Consider the following 19,119-nt stretch of genomic DNA (forward strand, 5'->3'; position numbering starts at 1 on the left):
TCGGGAAGAAGGGTCTAGGCCCAAAACATCAGCCTTCCTGCTCCTTTGATGCTGCTTGGCCTGCTGTGTTCATCCAGCCCCACACCATGTTATCTCAAATAATCAACCTGAAAGTGTCCCGTTATGAGTTCCTCATCCACTTTGGCAAAATGAATACTCTGCACAGTGGGAGCAGGATGCTAATGTTCTTTTTATTCCCCCCAAATCTCACTTAGTTTGGATTGCAAAAACATTCTGTGGTGAATGCGTTCGTTATACACTGAGTTCTTTTTCCTTCCTGCATTGTGATAACATTAGTTTACCTAAAGGCTTGTGCAACCACAAGCTCTCAAAATTGCAGAGGCCAGGCAGCTGCAGACTTTCTCTTGAGTTCTGACAAGGCCCAGGGACCGTCGATATGAGAACAACTCGAATCCCGATCTTAATGAGTAAGTCTTGCTTGTCAAATGTGTCTGAAGTAAGTTGAGAGTCTTATTAGGGGTCATCTGCATTCAGAGATGGGTCAAGTGGATGGTGCAGGTGAGCGATGAGCTGTTTTCTGGCAGAAACCTTGCATGTTGCTGGAAGAAAGGTGCTGTCAGCGACATAAAGTCCCATTGGATTGCAAGGAAGAAAGGAAGAAATTTGGAGTTGAAATATGATGAGAGGAATTATCCAACAAGTCGCAGTGGCAGATCATTCTAAAGGCATTATCAAGATCAGACTGAGTGCCACATCGACAAATGAGAACGTTTACTTTGTTTTCGATACAACCCAAAACTCTTCAGAGCAGCATAATCAGGTTGTGGGTGACAGAGGACAGCAGAAGGTGACCAAGAATTTTGGAAGAGAGATCGATTTTAAGCTGAGTCTTAATGTGAGAAATGGAGTGGAGCGGGTTAGGGAAGCAACCTAGGAGATTATGGTGGAAGACCAGCTCACTTTTGTCTGAGTGACAAATGGAGGAGGTACAAGCGACCAGGCCAGATGGAGTTGAATTTAGATAAATGTGAGGTGTCATACTCCAGTAACGCAAACCAGGGCAGGACTAATGGGGTAGAGTCCTGGGCAGTGTTGCCAAACAAAGGGGCCGAGGGTGGCAGGTACATAGTTCCTTGAAAGTGGTGTGGCAGGTAGACAGGGTGGTGAAGAAGATATTTGGTCTGCTTGCCTTTATCGTTCAGAGCATTGAGTACAGGAGTTGGAGGCATCCTGTTATTGATATACAAATCATTGGTAAGTCTACATTTGAGTACTACTTTCAATTCTGGCTGCTCCACTATAGGAAGGATGTTATTAAACTGGGAAGTTTGTTAAAAAGATTGACAAGGATGTTACTGAGACTGAGGCTCTGAGGGAGGGTCACCGGACTCGAAACGGTAACTCTGTTTTCTCCTCCACAGATGCTGCCAGACCTGCTGAGATTTTCCAGCAACTTTGTTTTTGTTCCTGATTTAGAGCATCCTCAGTTCTTTGGCTCTTGTTACCATGACTGGAAGGTTTGAGCTAAGAGGTGACGCTGGATAGGATGGAAATTTTGCCCCTGAAGTGAAGGAGATTGAGGGGGTCCACCTTATAGACATTTATAAGGTGGCCAGCTGAGGCCTTTTCTTCAGGGTAGGGGAGTCCAAAACTAGAGAGCATGGGTTTTGGGTGAGAGGGGAAAGATTTAGAAGAGACCTGAGAGGCAACTCTTTCACACAGAGGGTGGTGCATATTTGGAATGAGCTGCCAGAGGAAGTGGTAGAGGCTGTTATAGTTACAACATTTAAATGATATTTGAACGAGTACATTGGTGGGAAAGTACATGAGAGGGATATGGGCCAAATGCTGATAAATGGGACTATTTCAGTATTGGAAACCAGTTTGGCATGGACACATTGAGCTGAAGGATCTGTTTCCTTGCTGTCTGACTCTATGACTCTGTGACCAGAATGTGAGGGACAGATGGCTCTTGAAAGCTTATAAAGAGTAGGACACTCAACAGGAAAGAGCTGGAATGGTTGTGTTTGATGATAAGAAAAACATGGATCAGCATTGATGACAAGTGAGCTCAAGCAACAGTGAAGGCAGCTGGTGGTCCTGCGGAAGTAGATGGGTTTTGAGAACAAAAGAAGATGGAACATGAAGATTAACTCAAGATCAAATTGGGTACCATTGATTGTGAGCGATCTCATTCAGGACTGCACAATAACTGAGTCAGGAAGGCAGGAGACACCTATAGGTCAACAATGAAATTTTGCAAGGACCAAGGGCGCTGGTCTCACCAATATTTAATTGAATATGCTGTCAGCTCATTCAGATATTGGATTTATGCAGTGTAGGACTTCTGAGACCAGGGCTTGTTTGCTCTGTCTGCTTTTCTTTCTATTTCATTTTTTCTCTTTCTTCTCGTTTTTATTTTCTTTTTCTCTTTTGTTTTCTGTTTTTCTTGTTTAAGAGCCATTTGTGGTGACAACATTAGCGAGTAGGCCCAGTCTAGTGCAGAACTAAGGCAGTTAGCAAGTAGGCTCAGTGTAGACTCAAGTGGGCCAAGTACAGACTCAAGTGGGCCCAGAGCAGACTCATTGGGGCTAAAGCAGACTCAGGTAGGCTCAGTGCAGACTTGAGTAGGCCCAGTGCAGACTCGAGTAGGCTCAGTGCAGACTCGAGTAGGCCTAGCATCGTGGACTCGAGTAGGCCCACAGTGGATTCAAATAGGCCCAATGCCTGGCAGCTTCTGCCTCAATGAGGTGGCCCTAGCGCTGACTTGTCGCTGCTGCTCTGGAGGTGAGTTTGGGCCCAGTGTGAGGCATGGCGACATCAGCAGCGGCTGCATCGGTGGCGTGGGCCCAAAGTGGACACGTTTGGTGGCAGCGGAATTGAGTTCGCTCTGGTGTGGTATCGTGGTGTCTGCATTGGCAAGGCCCAGCGAGGAATCACAGAGGCGAGGGCGTCGGAGGAGGAAAAATGGCGCCTAAGATTGGTGATTTTCGTTCTAGCAGCAGCTCTACGTCGAAGGGGCCTCAGGCCCTGACCTCCAGGCTCATGGCCTATGGCTGAGCACTTCACAAAAAAGGCTGTAAAGTTGGACACTTTTTCTTCATTCTTCTGTCTTTATATTCTATGTCTCAGTTTATTTTTCTGTGTTTTAAGATGGTGCTGGAGAGTTGCGATGCTGTACAACATTTTTCACTAAAATAAACGTGACAGCAAATAAATCAAAATTAGTTCTCATCCCAGCATCAGTGAGAGAGAGAGAGATTGGGGAAGGTAGGGAGAGGCGTGGGAGGAGGGAGAGGGTGATGGGGGAGGGAGAGGGAGATGCAGTGTGAGAGAACAATGTGGGAGGAGGAAGAGGGAGATGAGGGAGCAAGTTGGAGAAGAGATGAGGCAGACAGATGTGGGAGAAGGGAGAGAGAGGTGAAGGGGAGGGGGAAGGAGGGAGAAGTGGGTGGAGGGAGAGGGAGATGCGGAGACAGAAACAGAGGTGTGGGAGGGTGAGGGAGGTGTGGAAGGGAGCCTAAGGTACGGGGAGGGAGAAGGAGGTGGGGAAAAGGAGAGAGAAGTGAGGGGAGAGAGAGAGAGTCAAGGATGCTGAGGTCGAGTTAGGTGCAACAGTGGAGATGTAAAGCCCAATCTGTTTGTTGATGTTTTGGCCGGGGTGGTGTTGGCACATCATATTGCTGAGAGATAGGAGGCAGTTCAGAATTGGTCCTTCGGGATACCAGAAGGAATGATGCATGGTGTAGAAGGGAAGCCATTGCAGGAGATCTTCTGACAAAATTAGAGAGGCAAGGCTAGAGACAAGACAAAGAATGTCCCTGAAGCACAGTGGAGAGGAATGAAGCATGATGGTGCCTTGTACATTGTCAAAAGCTACAGATGGGTTGAAAAGATGAGGAGGGATAGACTAGCATGATCACAGGCACAGGGGCTACAATTTGTGATAACAACAGACAATATAGGAGAAACTCAGCAGGTCTGGCAGCACCTGTGGAGAGAGAAACAGAGTTAAGGTTTCACGTCCAATATAATTATTCTTCCAAAGTAAACGTCATTTGTTTTGGACTGTAATTACTTTGGTCAGGGCCGCTTCAGTGTTGATTCGCAAATCTCAAACATAAAATTGAGGGCCAGCTGAGCATGGGTTTACAAGGCATTGTTATATTCCAGGATTCAGCAGGCAAAAAGGAATTTAAAGATCAGAGCTAAGAGCTAGCTTGAATCTGTGTTGCAGAGCGGGTATAGAACTATAATAAAGAATTAGGAGGGAGCTGCCAAGGCAGCTTGGAGAAAGGTGAACCGTTCTCAGCTCTAAAACTTACCTCTCTGGTGAGGAAGTGGAGCCATTGATAGACAGGGCGATGAAGAAGGTGTTTGGCACACTTGCCTTCAGTAGGTGAGTGCATTTAGTGTAGGAGTGGGATGTCATCCTGTACACTTTTGGAATACTGCATTCAGTTCTGGCCTCCCTGCTATAAGAAGTTGTTAGACTTGAAAAGTTTCAGAAAAGATTTACAACAATTTTGCCAGGACTGGAGTGTTTGAGCTGTAGGGAGAGGCTGAACCTTACAGAAGCTTATAAAATCATGAGCGGCATGGATAGGATGAATAGCCAAGGTTTTATTTTCCCAGGCTATGGGAGTCCAAAACTAGAGGGTGTACATTTAAGGTGAGAGGGGAAAGATTTAAAAGGGACCTAAGGGGCAACTTTTTCACACAGAGGGTGGTGCATGTATGGAACGAGCTGCCAGAGGAAGTGGTGGAGGCTGGTACAGTTACAACATTTAAAAGGGACCTGAATGGGTACATGAATAGGAAAGGTTTAGAGGGATATGGGCCAAAAGCAGGTGAATGGGACTAGCGTAATTTTGGATATTTGGTCGGCATGGATGAGTTGGATCAAAGGGTCTGTTTCTGTGTTGTATTACTCTATGCCTCTATAAGAAGGACTTACTGCTGGCCAACTTTTCAGTGGGAAAGGAGATTTTAGATTGGAGAAAACTTGCTCTGTTGCCTAGCTCGTTCAAAATGAAGAGTCAGCATTAAACAGTCATGATGGAAATGGAAAGTAAGATGCTTGGGTTTTATTTCTTCTCTCAACTGCTCAGATCACCCCCACTGTGGATGATGGAACCGAGAATGGTGGAATGGATGAATTTCAGATACCAATTAAGGTTCAGGACATTTAGCTGCAGTACCAGAGGCAGGAAGTTGATATGAAGTTCAGCAAAACAGGCGGAAATGAACCAGGACAAACCCCCAGCAGTGTTCACATCACCCAGTTTATGACATGGTGACAGAACCATCTGGCTTTGGCACTGTAATGTGTTGGAGCCACCAGTGAGCCCTGGCTTGTTGTTCAATGCCATCAGCTCCCGAGGTTGTATTGATTTCTTGAGAAGGTGTGTTGCAACGAGGAAGCTTGAGTAAATTTGGGAAAAAGTAGGCAGAATAATTTGAGGTAATCAAACCTGGTAGGATTAGATCATAGAATCCCTACAGTGTGGAAATGGGCCTTTCAGCCCAGCCCTCAGAGCATCCTACCCAGACCCATCCCCTTATAACCTACCTAATCTACACATCCCTGAACACGACAGGCAATTTAGCACAGCCAATCCTTGGACTGTGGGAGGATACTTGATCACCCAGAGGATCCCCACACAGACACGGGGAGAACGTGCAAACTCCACACAGACAGTCGCCTGAGGGTAGAATCGAACCTGGGTCCCTGGCGCTATGGGGCAGCAGTGCTAACCACTGAGCCACCGTGCCAACCCAAAACCTGCTTCTGAAGTGATTCCATCAAGCCTGGGCAAGGCGGACTTGTTGACTCTGGTCAGATATCATTTGGAAATGAGGAAGTTAAAAATGAAAACAGACAGCAGCAGAATCTTTCGCAGTAAGTGACATGAGCTGAACGAGGTTGGCATCTGACTCAATGCTATAGGTGTGGTGGCACAGCAGCCTCACAGCACCAGGGGCCCAGGTTCAATCCCCAGCCTCAGTCAACTGTGTGGAGTTTGCAAGTTCTCCCTGTGTCTGCGAGGGTTTCCTTTGGGTGCTCCGGTTCCCTCCCACAGACCAAAGGTGTGTAAGGTAGGTAGATTCGCCATGCTAAATTGCCCCATAGTTTCCAGGAAAGTGTAGGCTATGAGGGTGAGTGACGTGTGCAGGTTAGCAATGGGCTACAGTGTAAGGGGATGGATCTGGGTGGGATGCTCTTCCATGGGTCAGTGTGCACTTGGGGAACTGAAAGTCCTGCTTCTACACTGTAGGGATCCTATGAAATGGGTGCAATGACTTCATGACAATTTCCAGCAGAGGGACGTGTGTTGCCGGAGATGTGACAGGAGCTGACAGGAGTCAGAATGGTTTCCAAACTGATATTCCTAAATGGAGACTGGCAAACCTGGTGCTGTGAAAGGATTCAGTTGCAGGTGAAAGGGTGGGGAATCTCCAGCTGAGTTTTAGACTTGCTCCCTCGTATTGGACTAAATCCTTTGGCAAAGCAATTTCAACTCAAGTCGATTTGGCACAGAATTGACCACAGAGACAGTCAAAAATGAAGTGAACTTTAAACGAACGGGATTTGGACAGACACTTTGAAATCTGGCTTGATGAATCATGTCTAATTTTGGCTTGGTTTTGATGGGGTGGTCCCTCACTGAGACAAAACTGTGCAATGCTGCAGGTTTGGCTGTAACAATATAACATTTGTTTATTGAGCAAAATGAATTAAGATAAAATGTATCAAATCAATTTATTTACTTATAACACAAAGCCAGTATCAGGCAGCGAAGGAGCAGCACTCCACAAGTTTGTGATTTGAAATCAACTTGTAGGACCATAACCTGGTGTCCTGCGACTTTTGGATTTTTATGTCAAGCAGCCACGTTTCATGATGTCATGCAATGGCCTTAAAGGTACAGATCTGGCTGGTCTGGAATTGAAGCCAAAACGCAACTGTTATTAAACTGATGATGTCTAATGTTCAATTCTCTTCCTTGCTCTTCCTCTCATCCATTGCCAGTTTTAAGCATTTGTATCATTTGGAGCTTTTCCCAAGTTTATTCCACTGGAAAATCAACTGGGAAGAAAGATACCAGTGGCTTTGGTAAGTAGCTAACAACTGTCTATTGATTAAAAAACAAGGTGTGACTGTTATAACATAATATTCCCATATGATACAAAAAGGATAGAAAATAGTAATTCTGAATGGAATTTAAATGAAGCCTACTTGCAAAGGTGAAGTTCTTAAAGTCTAAGAAGATTATACAGAATCCTTATCACAGCAGGCCAAGCAGCATCAGAGGAGCAGGAAGGGTGATGTTTTGGACCTAGACCCTTTTTCATATCTAGGCCCGAAACGTCAGCCTTCCTGCTCCTCTGATGCTGCTTGGCCTGCTGTGTTCATCCAGCTCTACACCTTGTTATCTCAGATTCTCCAGCATCTGCAGTTCCTACTATCTCTGAATCCTTATCACATCATCTTTGTAAAATATAAAGTGACTTCTATTTATGTTATCATGTTATATTTGTTCATTCACAAGTGGTCTGCCCAACCACAAGGCTTTAGCTCATTGTCCACTGGCTCACCAAGAGCAGTTTGTATGTCAGATATCTATCACTGTTGGGTTAATCCTTACCTCCCCATAGCAGAGACATGTCAAATAAACAATCTCCACTAACCAGCTGGTACAGGGATGAAACCCCTGTTGTTGGCTTCTCAATCCAAATTATACACCAGTCACTCGATCAACCGAGCAAAATACCCTAAACGTTGCACTTATAATGTGTGGAAAATATGACAACCTATAGAGCCAACATATTGTGATCGGATTGTACAATCCTACAGCAGAATATGAGGCCATTTGGCCCCTATGACGTATGCCAGCCCTTTGCCTTACATCCTTTCCAAGCACATATTTGCTGTCCTTCTGAAAGTGTTAATGAAATCCGTTTCTACCTCCATTACAGACAACATATCTCACTGTGTTAAAAAAAAATGCTTCTCATCTCCCCCTGGTTTCTCTTGTCAATTATTGTAAACCTGTGTCCATCGACTCTCATCACTTCTCCTCATGAAACAGTTCCTTCAAATCTACTCCGCATCCATGGTTGGGATCGGGTTATTGGGAAAAAAACATTTGTGCCAAGTAATGAGCAACGACAACATCAAACAGGAGACAATTGAACCATTGCCCCTTGATATCCAATGGTGTTACCATCACTGAATCCAACGCTAATCATATCTATGGGTTACCATCGACCAGAAAGTGAACTGGACTCACGATATAAACTCAGTGGCTACAAGAGCAGATCAGAGGCTTGGAATCCTGCTGCAAGTAACTCAGCTCCCGAATCCTAAAGCCTGCCCACCATCAACAAGGCAGAAGTCAGGAGTATTCCCTACCCCCGACACCTCATTTTTACCATGGGCATCCAGTCCCTATACACCTGTATTCCTCATGCAGATGGCCTCAAGGCCCTCCACTTCTTCCTGCCCCGCAGGCCCAACCAAACCCCCTCCACCGATACCATCACCCGCCTAGCCGAACTCGTCCTCACCCTCAACAACTTGTCTTTTGATTCCGCCCACTTACTACAGACAAAGGGGGTGGCCATGGGTACCCGCATAGGCCCAAGCTATGCCTGCCTCTTTGTAGGGTACATGGAACAGTCCCTCTTCCGCACCTACACACGACCCAAACCCCACCTCTTCCTCCGTTACATTGATGACTGTATCGGCGCAGCCTCTTGCTCCCCGGAGGAGCTCAAACAGTTCATCCACTTCACCAACATCTTCCACCCCAACCTCAAGTTCACCTGGGCCATCTCCAACACATCCCTCACCCTCCTGGACCTCTCAGTCTCCATCTCAGGTAACTAGCTAGAAGCTGATGTCCATTTCAAGCCCACTGACTCCCACAGCTACCTAGAATACACATCCTCCCACCCACCCTCCTGCAAAAATTCCATCCCCTATTCCCAATTCCTCCGCCTCCACCGCATCTGCTCCCAGGGTGAGGCATTCCGCTCCCGCACATCCCAGATGCCACGTTCTTCAAGGACCGCAACTGTCCCCCCGCAGTGGTCGAGAACGCCCTTGACCGCGTCTGCCGCATTTCCCACAACACATCCCTCACACCCCGCCCCCGCCACAACCGCCCCCAGAGGATCCCCCTCGTTCTCACACACCACCCCACCAACCTCCGGATACAACGCATCATCCTCTGACACTTCCGCCATCTACAATCCGACCCCACCACCCAAGACATTTTTCCATCCCCACCCTTGTCTGCTTTCCGGAGAGACCACTCTCTCCGTGACTCCCTTGTTCACTCCACACTCCCCTCCAACCCCACCACACCTGGAGCCTTCCCCTGCAACCGCAGGAAATGCTACACTTGCCCCCACACCTCCTACCTCACCCCCATCCCAGACCCCAAGATGACCTTCCATATCAAGCAGATGTTCACCTGCACATCTGCCAATGTGGTATATTGTATCCATTGTACCCGGTGTGGCTTCCTCTACATTGGGGAAACCAAGCGGAGGCTTGGGGACCACTTTGCAGAACACCTCTGCTCGGTTCGCAATAAACAACTGCACCTCCCAGTCACGAACCATTTCAACTCTGCCTCCCATTCCTCAGATGACATGTCCATCATGGGCCTCCTGCAGTGCCACAATGATGCCACCCGAAGGTTGCAGGAACAGCAACTCATATTCTGCTTGGGAACCCTGCAGCCCAATGGTATCAACGTGGACTTCACAAGCTTCAAAATCTCCCCTTCCCCCACCGCATCCCAAAACCAGCCCAGTTCGTCCCCTCCCCCCACTGCATCCCACAACCAGCCCAGCCTGTCTCTGCTTCCCTAACCTGTTCTTCCTCTCACCCTCCCCTTCCTCCCACCTCAAGCCGCACCTCCATTTCCTACCCACCACCTCATCCCGCCTCCTTGACCTGTCCATCTTCCCTGGACTGACCTATCCCCTCCCTACCTCCTCACCTATACCCTCTCCACCTATCTTCTTTTCTCTCCATCTTCGGTCCGCCTCCCCCTCTCTCCCTATTTATTCCAGTTCCCTCTCCCCATCCCCATCCCTGATGAAGGGTCTAGGCCCAAAACGTCAGCTTTTGTACTCCTGAGATGCTGTTTGGCCTGCTGTGTTCATCCAGCTTCACACTTTGTTATCTTAGAAGTCAGGAGTGTGATGGTATATTCCCCACTTGCCTGGATGGATGGACTGAAGGGTCTGTTTCCATGCTGTATGACGTTATGATACTCCCAGGATTTTGAGGATTCCCTGGAGTCCTTTATAAATGCTGAACACCTAATGTGTTGAAATTCTAACCCCATTCTGACGATGATAAGGGAGGCAGGGTATGATTAACGGAGAGAGAAATCTGATGCTCAAGGGATAGCTTCCAAGTTCAAACAGATTCCCTCCATCCTCACTGTAGTTTGGCCCTGAATACATAATGTAGAAAGCCACAAACTTTTCAGACACTGAAGATCAGCACAACCATCGTGATGTGAAGTTACATAACTCCCCTGCCCTTTAAACATTTTTTTAAAAAATAGACTGCTTGAGTCAGTGATCGTTTTAAAAAATCTCTGTTCCAGCAGTCACAATTGCTGTTTGTTGACACTCTTAAGGGCTACCATTGCTTCATTATGAACTCACAGCTGCAGTTCACAGACTATAACTATCATTACGGGTATCTTAAATACACAGCTTGAATAATGGTCTAGATTATTCTAAATTAGCTGTGTTTGATATAAAATTGTGGATATAGATTTGCTTACTCTTATTTGTGATTAAGCCCTTCAAGAGATAAAGAAATTTTGAATGTGCTTTTATGACTGGGATTCTTTTATATATATAGTTAAGACCCCGATTGATATTTGGAATCTGCCTCAATCACATGTGTGCACAGTACATGCCACATCCTCACCATTCACAGTGTGAAAATATTGCCTTGCTATTTTTGCACATCGCTTTAAATCTGTACCCTCGCTCATTCCTGTTCCTTCCAACAGGCATGAAAACGAAGCATTTCCCTCTCAACTTTTTCCAGCCCACTTATGGCTTTGAAAATCTCTATCTAATTTCCTCTACTCTTCAAGGAGAACAGTCCCAGGTTCTTCATTTCATCCTCATCACTAGGGCGTTATTTGTAAATTGCTCCTGCACTCTGTCCAATGCGTTCCCAAAACCTGATGATGCTACATTAGGTAGACAGCGGGCACTGCTGGAGCTAAGGAAAGGGCGAGAAAAGGAGAAATTGTCACATTAACTTCAAATGAATTCAGCGTGGAGCTCAAGTGATCCCACCCAGTTCCTAGAAGTGTGGTTCTCAGCTTGTGTTGCACAACTGCAGTGCGTGAACGCCCTCATAACCATTAACCCTGTGCGACTCACACCCTCAGTGTTTCTTATCACTGCTGAAGCCCTTTCGTTTGCACAGTTTGTACAGAAACACTGCAGATCAGTAACAGCATTACATAGTGTCACCTTCCTGTTGTTGCAACACAGGATGTTTCACCTTGTGCAATGCAGCTGAAGACCTCACTGAGAAAGGGGAAACAATTTGCCCCCTTCCTTCCTGTAGCTCATTTCTGCCAATGTAAAAACTCCCCCAGTTAAGTTAAGAGTTAAGAGGCATCTGTTTAAGGTACATCGCCAAGAATCAGTTTAAGCCAACTGATTGCAATTGAAAACCATGAGAAAGCCGAGCCACACAAGGCAGGAAAGGTCTTGTGACCCATCAAGCCTGTGCAAACCTATCTGCACTAGGCTCACGTTCCCGCACTTGGCCCATAACCCTAAATGTTATGACAATTCAAGTGCTTAGAATCATAGAGTAAGAGAGTCATACAGCATGGAAACAGACCCTTTGGTCCAACTCATCCATACCAACCAGATATCCTACATTAATCTAGTCCCATTTGCCAGCATTTGGCCCATATTCGTCTAAACCCTTCCTATTCATGTACCCATCCAGATGCCTTTTAAATGTTGTAACTGTACCAGCCTCCACCACTTCCTTGTTCCACACACGCACCACCCTTTGTGAGAAAAAGTTTTCCCTTCAGTCCCTTTTAAATCTTTGCCCTCTCACCTTAAACCTATGCCCTCTAGTTTGGGACCCCACTCCCTACCCTGGGTGAAAGACCTTGGCTATTCACCCTATCCATGCCCCTCATGATTTTACAAACATCTATAAGCTCACCCCTCAGCCCCTGACACTCCAGGGGAATATAGCCCCAGCCTATTCAGCCTCTCCCTGTAGCTCAAAACCTCCAACCCTGGCTACATCCTTGTAAATCCTTTCTGAATTCTTTCAAGTTTTTAACTTTTTAAAATGTTGTGAGATTTCCCATTAACGTTCCCAGGCAATCTGTTCTAGATTGGACATTTCAAGACTAGAGGACATTTTTAAAATTGAGATTAGAAAGATTTAAAAATACATGACGGGCCACTTTTTTTTACAGAGAGAAGTTTGTGTTTGGAACAAGCTTTCAGAGGAAGTGGTGAATGTGGGTACAGTTACAACATTTAAGAGACATTTGGATAAGTACATGAATAGGAAAGGTTTTGGAGGGATATAGTCCAGGAGCAGGCAGGTGGGACTAGTTTAGTTTAGGAACATGGTCGGCATGGACTTGTTGGGCCGAAGGGTCTGTTTATATGCTGTTTGATTCTATGGTCACCACCACCCTCTGGGTAAAAAGGGTTTTCTGCAAAACCTTTCTATACTTCTTGTCTTCTACTTTAATATAATGCCCCCCTTGTTATCATCCCTGTAACTAAGGGGAAACTACTGCTTCCTATCCCACCCTGTCCATGCCCCTCATCTTAGACACCTCTTCAGATCCCCCACCCAACCTTCTCAGCTCCAAAGAAGTCAACCTGAGCTTATCTAGCCTCTCTTCATCAGTGAAACATTCTGTCCCAGGCAACGTCCTGGTGAATCTCCTCTGCACCCCCTCCAGTGCAATCAGATCCTTCCTATAGTGTGGGCACTAGAACCACACACAGTACTCCAGCTGTAGCCTCACCAAAATCCTGTACAACTCCAGCACAACCTCACTGCTCTTATAATCTATACATCTACTGACAAAGGTAAATTTCCAATATGCCTTCTTAACCACCCTATTATCCTGAGCTGGCACATTCAGGGATCTGTGGACAGGTACCCCAAGATCCCTCTGTCCTAAGCTATGATGATAATGATTGCTTTCTGAGCTTTAGTCAACATGCAGTTGAATAAGATATAGGTGGGGGTGTTAAAATTGTTTCAGAGATAGTCGGAACTTCAGATGCTGGAGAATCCGAGACAACAAGGTGTAGAGCTGGATGAACACAGCGGGCCAAGCAGCTTCAGAGGAGCAGGAAGGCTGAAATTTTGGGCCTTGACCCAATTCTGAAGATATAGATGGACTGTGCTTGATAACTGATTCAGCTTTATCTCGACTGCTTCAGCTTTCAGGTGCAATTCATAGGTTTGTTATCATAGAATCCCTACACCGTGGAAGCAGGTCATTTGGCCCATTGAGTCCACACTGACCCTACAAAAAGCATCCCATCCAGACCCAACCCATGCCTGAAAACCTGCACTTCCCCTGGCTAATGTATCTAGCCTACACACCGCAGGCAACTTAGCATGGGCAATCCACTCTAACTGGTACATGTTTGGACTGTGGGAGGAAAGAGGTTCAATGTGCAAACTCCACACCTCTGTTGTAAATGTGTGTCTCCTTTCTCAAAGACAATGCCCTGTGCTCCTGGACTAGTCCACAAGCAGAAACAACGTTTCTGCATCTCCACTCAGTACAGGTGCAAACCACTCAACTTCTCCGCATTCAAGAATCCCTCCATACCTGGGATCAGCTTCTCTGGACTGCCTCTATTGGCAGTCGAACTACCCTTTGATAAAGGGACCGAGAGGGTGGAATCGAACCCAGGTCCCTGGCGCTGGGAAGTAGCGATGCTGAACACTGAGCCACCGTGTGGCCCCAGTTTGGGCTCATTCCCTGACAGTGATTCTGGTGCGTCCTCTCTCTGATCTCAACAATCACACCATACAGTGGTAATGGCATTCCAATTAATCAGTCTTTATCCATGAGTCTCAAACAGACCCAGACACGAAGCAAGAAAAACATCCAAGTTGGAGAGTTTAGGGTGGTTATAAGCAGAAAATTTCTCCCCGTGCCGGTATGTGGGAAGCTTGTCAATTACGTGCATGTTGATTACACATCTCATTTTATGCTTAACATTTGCAGATTACTGTAATGAGAAAGATATGTGTGGTGATACTGGTGTATGTCGACGGAAGCCAAATGGTCACGTCTGCATCTGTAATGGAAGGAAAGGCACGGAGAACAAAAAACCATGCATAGGTAGTGGATTGTGTTTGACCTGCTCATCAATGTTGTATTGAGTGGGGATTCACACGCCTGAAGAAGAGGGGTGTCAAAATTCGAGGAAAAAGGTGCCTTGCACAATTTTTAGTAGAATCCCCACAGCATGGAGGGCAACCTCCAAGTGGTGGTGTTCCCATTTATCCGCTTCTGTTGTCATTCCAGATGAGAGGGGCTGGTGGTGGGGTGGTGAGGGTGGTCATGGGTTTGGAAGGTGCTGTCTAAAGAGCCCTGGCAGTCTTCTGCAGTGCACCTTGTAGACAGCGCTGCTGCTGAGAGTTGGTGGTAGATGGTGTGGATGTGGTGCCGGTGAAAAGGGCTGCTTTGTCCTGGATGGTGTCGAGCTTCTTGAGTGCTGTTGGAGCTGCGCTCACCCAGGCAAATGGGGAGTACTCCGTCATACTCCTGACTTTTTTAGAATTCATTTGTAGAATTCATTCATTCATAGAATCCCCACAGCATGGCAACAGGCCCTTCGGCCCAACAAGTCCACGCCAACCCTCAGAGCATCCCACCAGACCCATCCCCCTACAACCCACCTAATCTACACATCCCTGAACACTACGGGCAATTTAACATGGCCAATCCACCCTAGCCTGCACATCCTTGGACTGTGGGAGGAAACCGGAGCACCCGGAGGAAACCCACACAAGCACGGGGAGAACTTGCCTTGTAGAGAGTGGACGGACTTTGGAGAGTCAGGAGCTGAGTTAGCCACTGCAGCATTCAAGAGGTATACAAGATAATGAGAGGCATAGATAGAGTTGATAGCCAGAGACTATTTCCCAGGGCAGAAATGGCTAGCACGAGGGGTCATAGTTTTAAGCTGGTTGGTGGAGAGTATAGAGGGGATGTCAGAGGCAAGTTCTTTACGCAGAGAGTTGTGAGAGCATGGAATGCGTTGCCAGCAGCAGTTGTGGAAGCAAGGTCATTGGGGTCATTTAAGAGACTGCTGGACATGTATATGGTCACAGAAATTTGAGGGTGCATACATGAGGATCAATGGTCAGCACAACATTGTGGGCTGAAGGGTCTGTTCTGTGCTGTACTGTTCTATGTTCTATGTTCTATGTTCTATTCCTAGCCTCTGTGTTTATGTGGGAGAGTCTGGTACATTCCCTGGTCAATAGTAACCCCCAGGGTGTGGATAATGGGAGTGGATTTGGAATTCAGTGATGCTAACATCAGTAAATGTCAAGGGGCTGTCTCTCATTAGAGAGGGTCATTGCCTGGCATTGTGTGGCATGAAAATCGCTTGTTGGTTTTTAACCCAAGGCTGTCTATTGCATTTGAACACGGATTAAAAATCCATCTATCTACGCTTTATTGACCCAGCCGGGACTGCATTCTGCAGTAATGAATTCCATAGCTTCACTAGCCTTTGGGAGAGGAAATTCCTCCTCATCTGTGCTGTAAATGTGTGTCTCCTTTCTCTAAGACCATACCTTCTGCTCCTGGTCTATCCTACAGGCAGAAATAACATCTCTGCATCGCCAATGAGTACAAGCCCAAACTACTTACCCTCTCCTCATTCAAAAACCCCTCCATACCTGGGATCAGCTTCTCTGGAATGCCTCTATTGCCAGCCCAGTTATCCTTTGATAAAGAGACTCATTACTGCTCACGGTATTCCAGCTGTGGTCTTACGAATGCTTCGTATAGTTTTAGCAAGACTTCCCTAATCTTGTCGTCCATTCCCTTCAAAATAAAGGCCAGAACAATTCATTTTCCTTCCCGAATACCTGTGAACTTGTTGCTAACATTTTGCATTTTTTTTTGTGATTCTCCAAGTGATGCAGCTTTCTGCAGTCTTTCTCTGTTTATACTTTTGGCTTTTATTCTTCATTGCAAAGGACCTACCATTACATTTTCCCACTGGTAGGTTTGTGCAGATTCACTTAACTGTCTATATCCCTCTGCCAGCCCTTCATTCATCCTCATTGCTGCCTTTCACTTATTTTTGTGCCCTCAGTGCTGTTGTACATTCATGTTGATCATTAAAGTCATTAATGCACATTGAAAATAATTATAGTCCTGGCTTTGATCCTGGTAGTTAAAGGTTACCTTCTTGTAAATACACCCTTTATATTTCTTTTTAATTCATTCACGGGATGTGGGTGTCACTAGCTACGCCAACAATTATTGTCCTGAAGGCAATTAAGAGTCAACTACACTGCTGTGGATCTGGAGTCACATGTAGGCCCAGACCAGGTATGGCTGGCAGTTTCCCTCCCGAAAGGACATGAGTGAACCAGATGGGTTTTTCTAACAATCAACAATGGATTCAGGGTCACCTGAAGGTTCTTAATTCCAGATTTTCATCAAATTCAAATTCAACCAGCTGCTGTGAAGGGATTCTAACCCAGGTCCCCAGAGCATTACATGGGCCTCTTGATTAACAGTCCAGTGATAGGTCACTGCCTCCACCTTATCCCAACTCTGTTGTCAATTTGTTAGCCAATCTTCCATTCGTGCCACCTGCAACACTATGGGCTTGTACCGAGTAGTATCAGGTGTCATACATGACCTTAGCCAACATCAGTGAGCCTGACCCAGTCACGCTGACGCCTCTCTGATTCACTCAGCCACAATGCCATCATCCCCTTCTCCAACATGTGGAGATTCTGTCTGTCAATGGGCAGTGCAGCTTTGAAATGCCCAGGTGCTTTTTAAAAGTGACAGATACCCGTCAAATTATTCCAGGGATGGCGCATGGTAAGACGGGGCTGGGATTGAACATGAGTGACATCATGGGGGGAGAGTGGGCTGATGGTGGGTAATTAATGCGGTGCATTTGGGAATGTGCTCAGCGTCCCAGCAAAAACCCTTCCCATGCAACCTGCATTAAAGCCAGAACAATATAAGATTCATCCCAGAGCCACCACAAATTCCAAATTCTCATGGAACATCTCCAGAACACTGGCCTGTGGTTGATGAATTATTCACACAGAGATATTTTCTCTGCCTCTCAAATTTATGTTCATTGCTTTGGAAAAGCCTATGGAATAAAGCCCAGCCTACCTAATGTTGACTTCTGTTTTGTTTTCAGACCTATTTTGCCCCTCAGAACAGAAACATATTAAATCTCAAGCATGTGATGAGGTAGGCCAAAGGCATATTTATGATCGATCTGCTTCCATTTCTTCTTGTTTTATTGCATGCTCAACTGGAGACCGCCCTGCCTTGGCGTCATGACCAACATTCAACTAACCATTTGACCTCAGGAAACTGGACAAAGCCCAGAGGCGGCTGGGCCTGATATTGGCATGTTCTCCCAGGTCCTAGAAAGGCCCAGGACAAGGGATCATGGTCTCGGGATAAAGGCAAGACCAGTTTATGACTGAGATGATGAGAAATCTCTTCACTCAGAAGGTGGTGTGCCTTTGGAACCCTGTACCACCTAGCACAGTGGAGGTCAAGCTACTGAGCATATTGAAGCGAGAAGTAGGTAGATTTCTGGAGGTCAAAGGTGCTTTTGGGCATGGACAGAGAACAGGAGTATGGCATTCAGATGGAGAATTGGCCATGGTTATGCAAACTGGGAGAACAGGCTTGATAGGACAAACAGCCTACTCTAGCCTGTTTCCACACAGTAGGGATTCTATAACACAGCTCCTGCAATCTTTCAGTTGGTAAAAGTTGGAGTTTTAATTGTTCCTAGGCTTAGTTGATGGGCCATGCTTGATAAAATATTTGACCATGCCACGTCCATCACATATTGACCTGTGTCTTTGAGCTGGAGGTTTGCTCATCAGGCACTGTTCCAGATCTTTGATTTAGTTAATCTACAGTTCCAATCTAATCTTTGTGGAACCTTAGCGAGGGTGCCTTATCAAGTGTTGTCCCAAGATCCAGCAAGACATCCGGCTCCACTCCATTTTTCTGAATGCTCACCCAACATGCACTTCCATCCCTTGACACAGGGTGCCTCCCTGGTCAAGAAGTTGGGCACATCCACTTCTCAGTGCAACACAATGAAACAGAGATAATAAAATGTGAGGCTGGATGAACACAGCAGGCCAAGCAGCATCTCAGGAGCACAAAAGCTGACGTTTCGGGCCCAGACCCTTCATCAGAGATGCTGCTTGGCCTGCTGTGTTCATCCAGCCTCACATTTTATTATCTTGGAATCTCCAGCATCTGCAGTTCCCATTAACAATGAAACAGAGACTTTCCAATCTTCTTCCGCATGCAATGACCCCGTTCCTTGAATATGTGTCTCTCCCAAACCCTTGATGGGAGCTGAATTTTGTCTGGAGTCTTTTAGGTTTTGAGATACTCTTCCCCTTCTGCATCAACCACACACATTTAAGAATCGGGAACAGGCACAGGCTATTCAGTCCCTCCAAGCTATCCCACTATTAAATACAGTTATGGCTGCTCTTCCCATCATTCTCTAGTCCCACTTGGTCCTGTGTCCTTTCTTCCCTTAGATTCTAATCTATCCCAGCCTTGGGAAGACTCAATGCAGTATCCCAAAGAGTTGTCTACCTGAAGCTCGGTGTGTGAAAGAAATTTCAATTCCATGTTGTCACAATTTAATCCTGATCTTTTCCTTTTGACAAAGACGTGGGGCTCCCTACCTAAGCAACCTTCTCCAACCTTTAACAAGGATAGATGTCCATTGGGGAAAGTCAGGAAAATATTTTGAAGGACGTCGACAGAGCTGGCACAGAGTAATTGTGGGGAAAGTTTGAATGAACCGGGTATTTTGCCTCTCGGA

General features: G+C 46.3%; 1 protein-coding gene across 3 annotated transcripts in view; it reads left to right on the forward strand.

The window, feature by feature from the left end:
• Window positions 1-331: 331 nt before the first annotated feature.
• LOC125447390 (adhesion G protein-coupled receptor E5-like) overlaps window positions 332-19,119 on the forward strand; it is a 71,466-nt gene continuing 52,678 nt past the window's right edge. For 2 of the 3 annotated variants that reach the window (XM_059640044.1, XM_059640046.1), the window contains exons 1-4: window positions 332-428; window positions 6,995-7,078; window positions 14,259-14,375; window positions 17,446-17,498. In XM_059640044.1, coding sequence (XP_059496027.1) covers window positions 398-428; window positions 6,995-7,078; window positions 14,259-14,375; window positions 17,446-17,498 — 285 coding nt within the window. In that variant the 5' untranslated portion in view covers window positions 332-397. Of the gene's footprint in view, window positions 429-6,994; window positions 7,079-13,373; window positions 13,466-14,258; window positions 14,376-17,445; window positions 17,499-19,119 lie in introns of those variants that run through there. The other variant, XM_059640045.1, reaches the window with a different exon arrangement.

This window comes from Stegostoma tigrinum, chromosome 35, assembly GCF_030684315.1.
Source record: "Stegostoma tigrinum isolate sSteTig4 chromosome 35, sSteTig4.hap1, whole genome shotgun sequence".
Classification (NCBI taxonomy): Eukaryota; Metazoa; Chordata; class Chondrichthyes; order Orectolobiformes; family Stegostomatidae; genus Stegostoma; species Stegostoma tigrinum.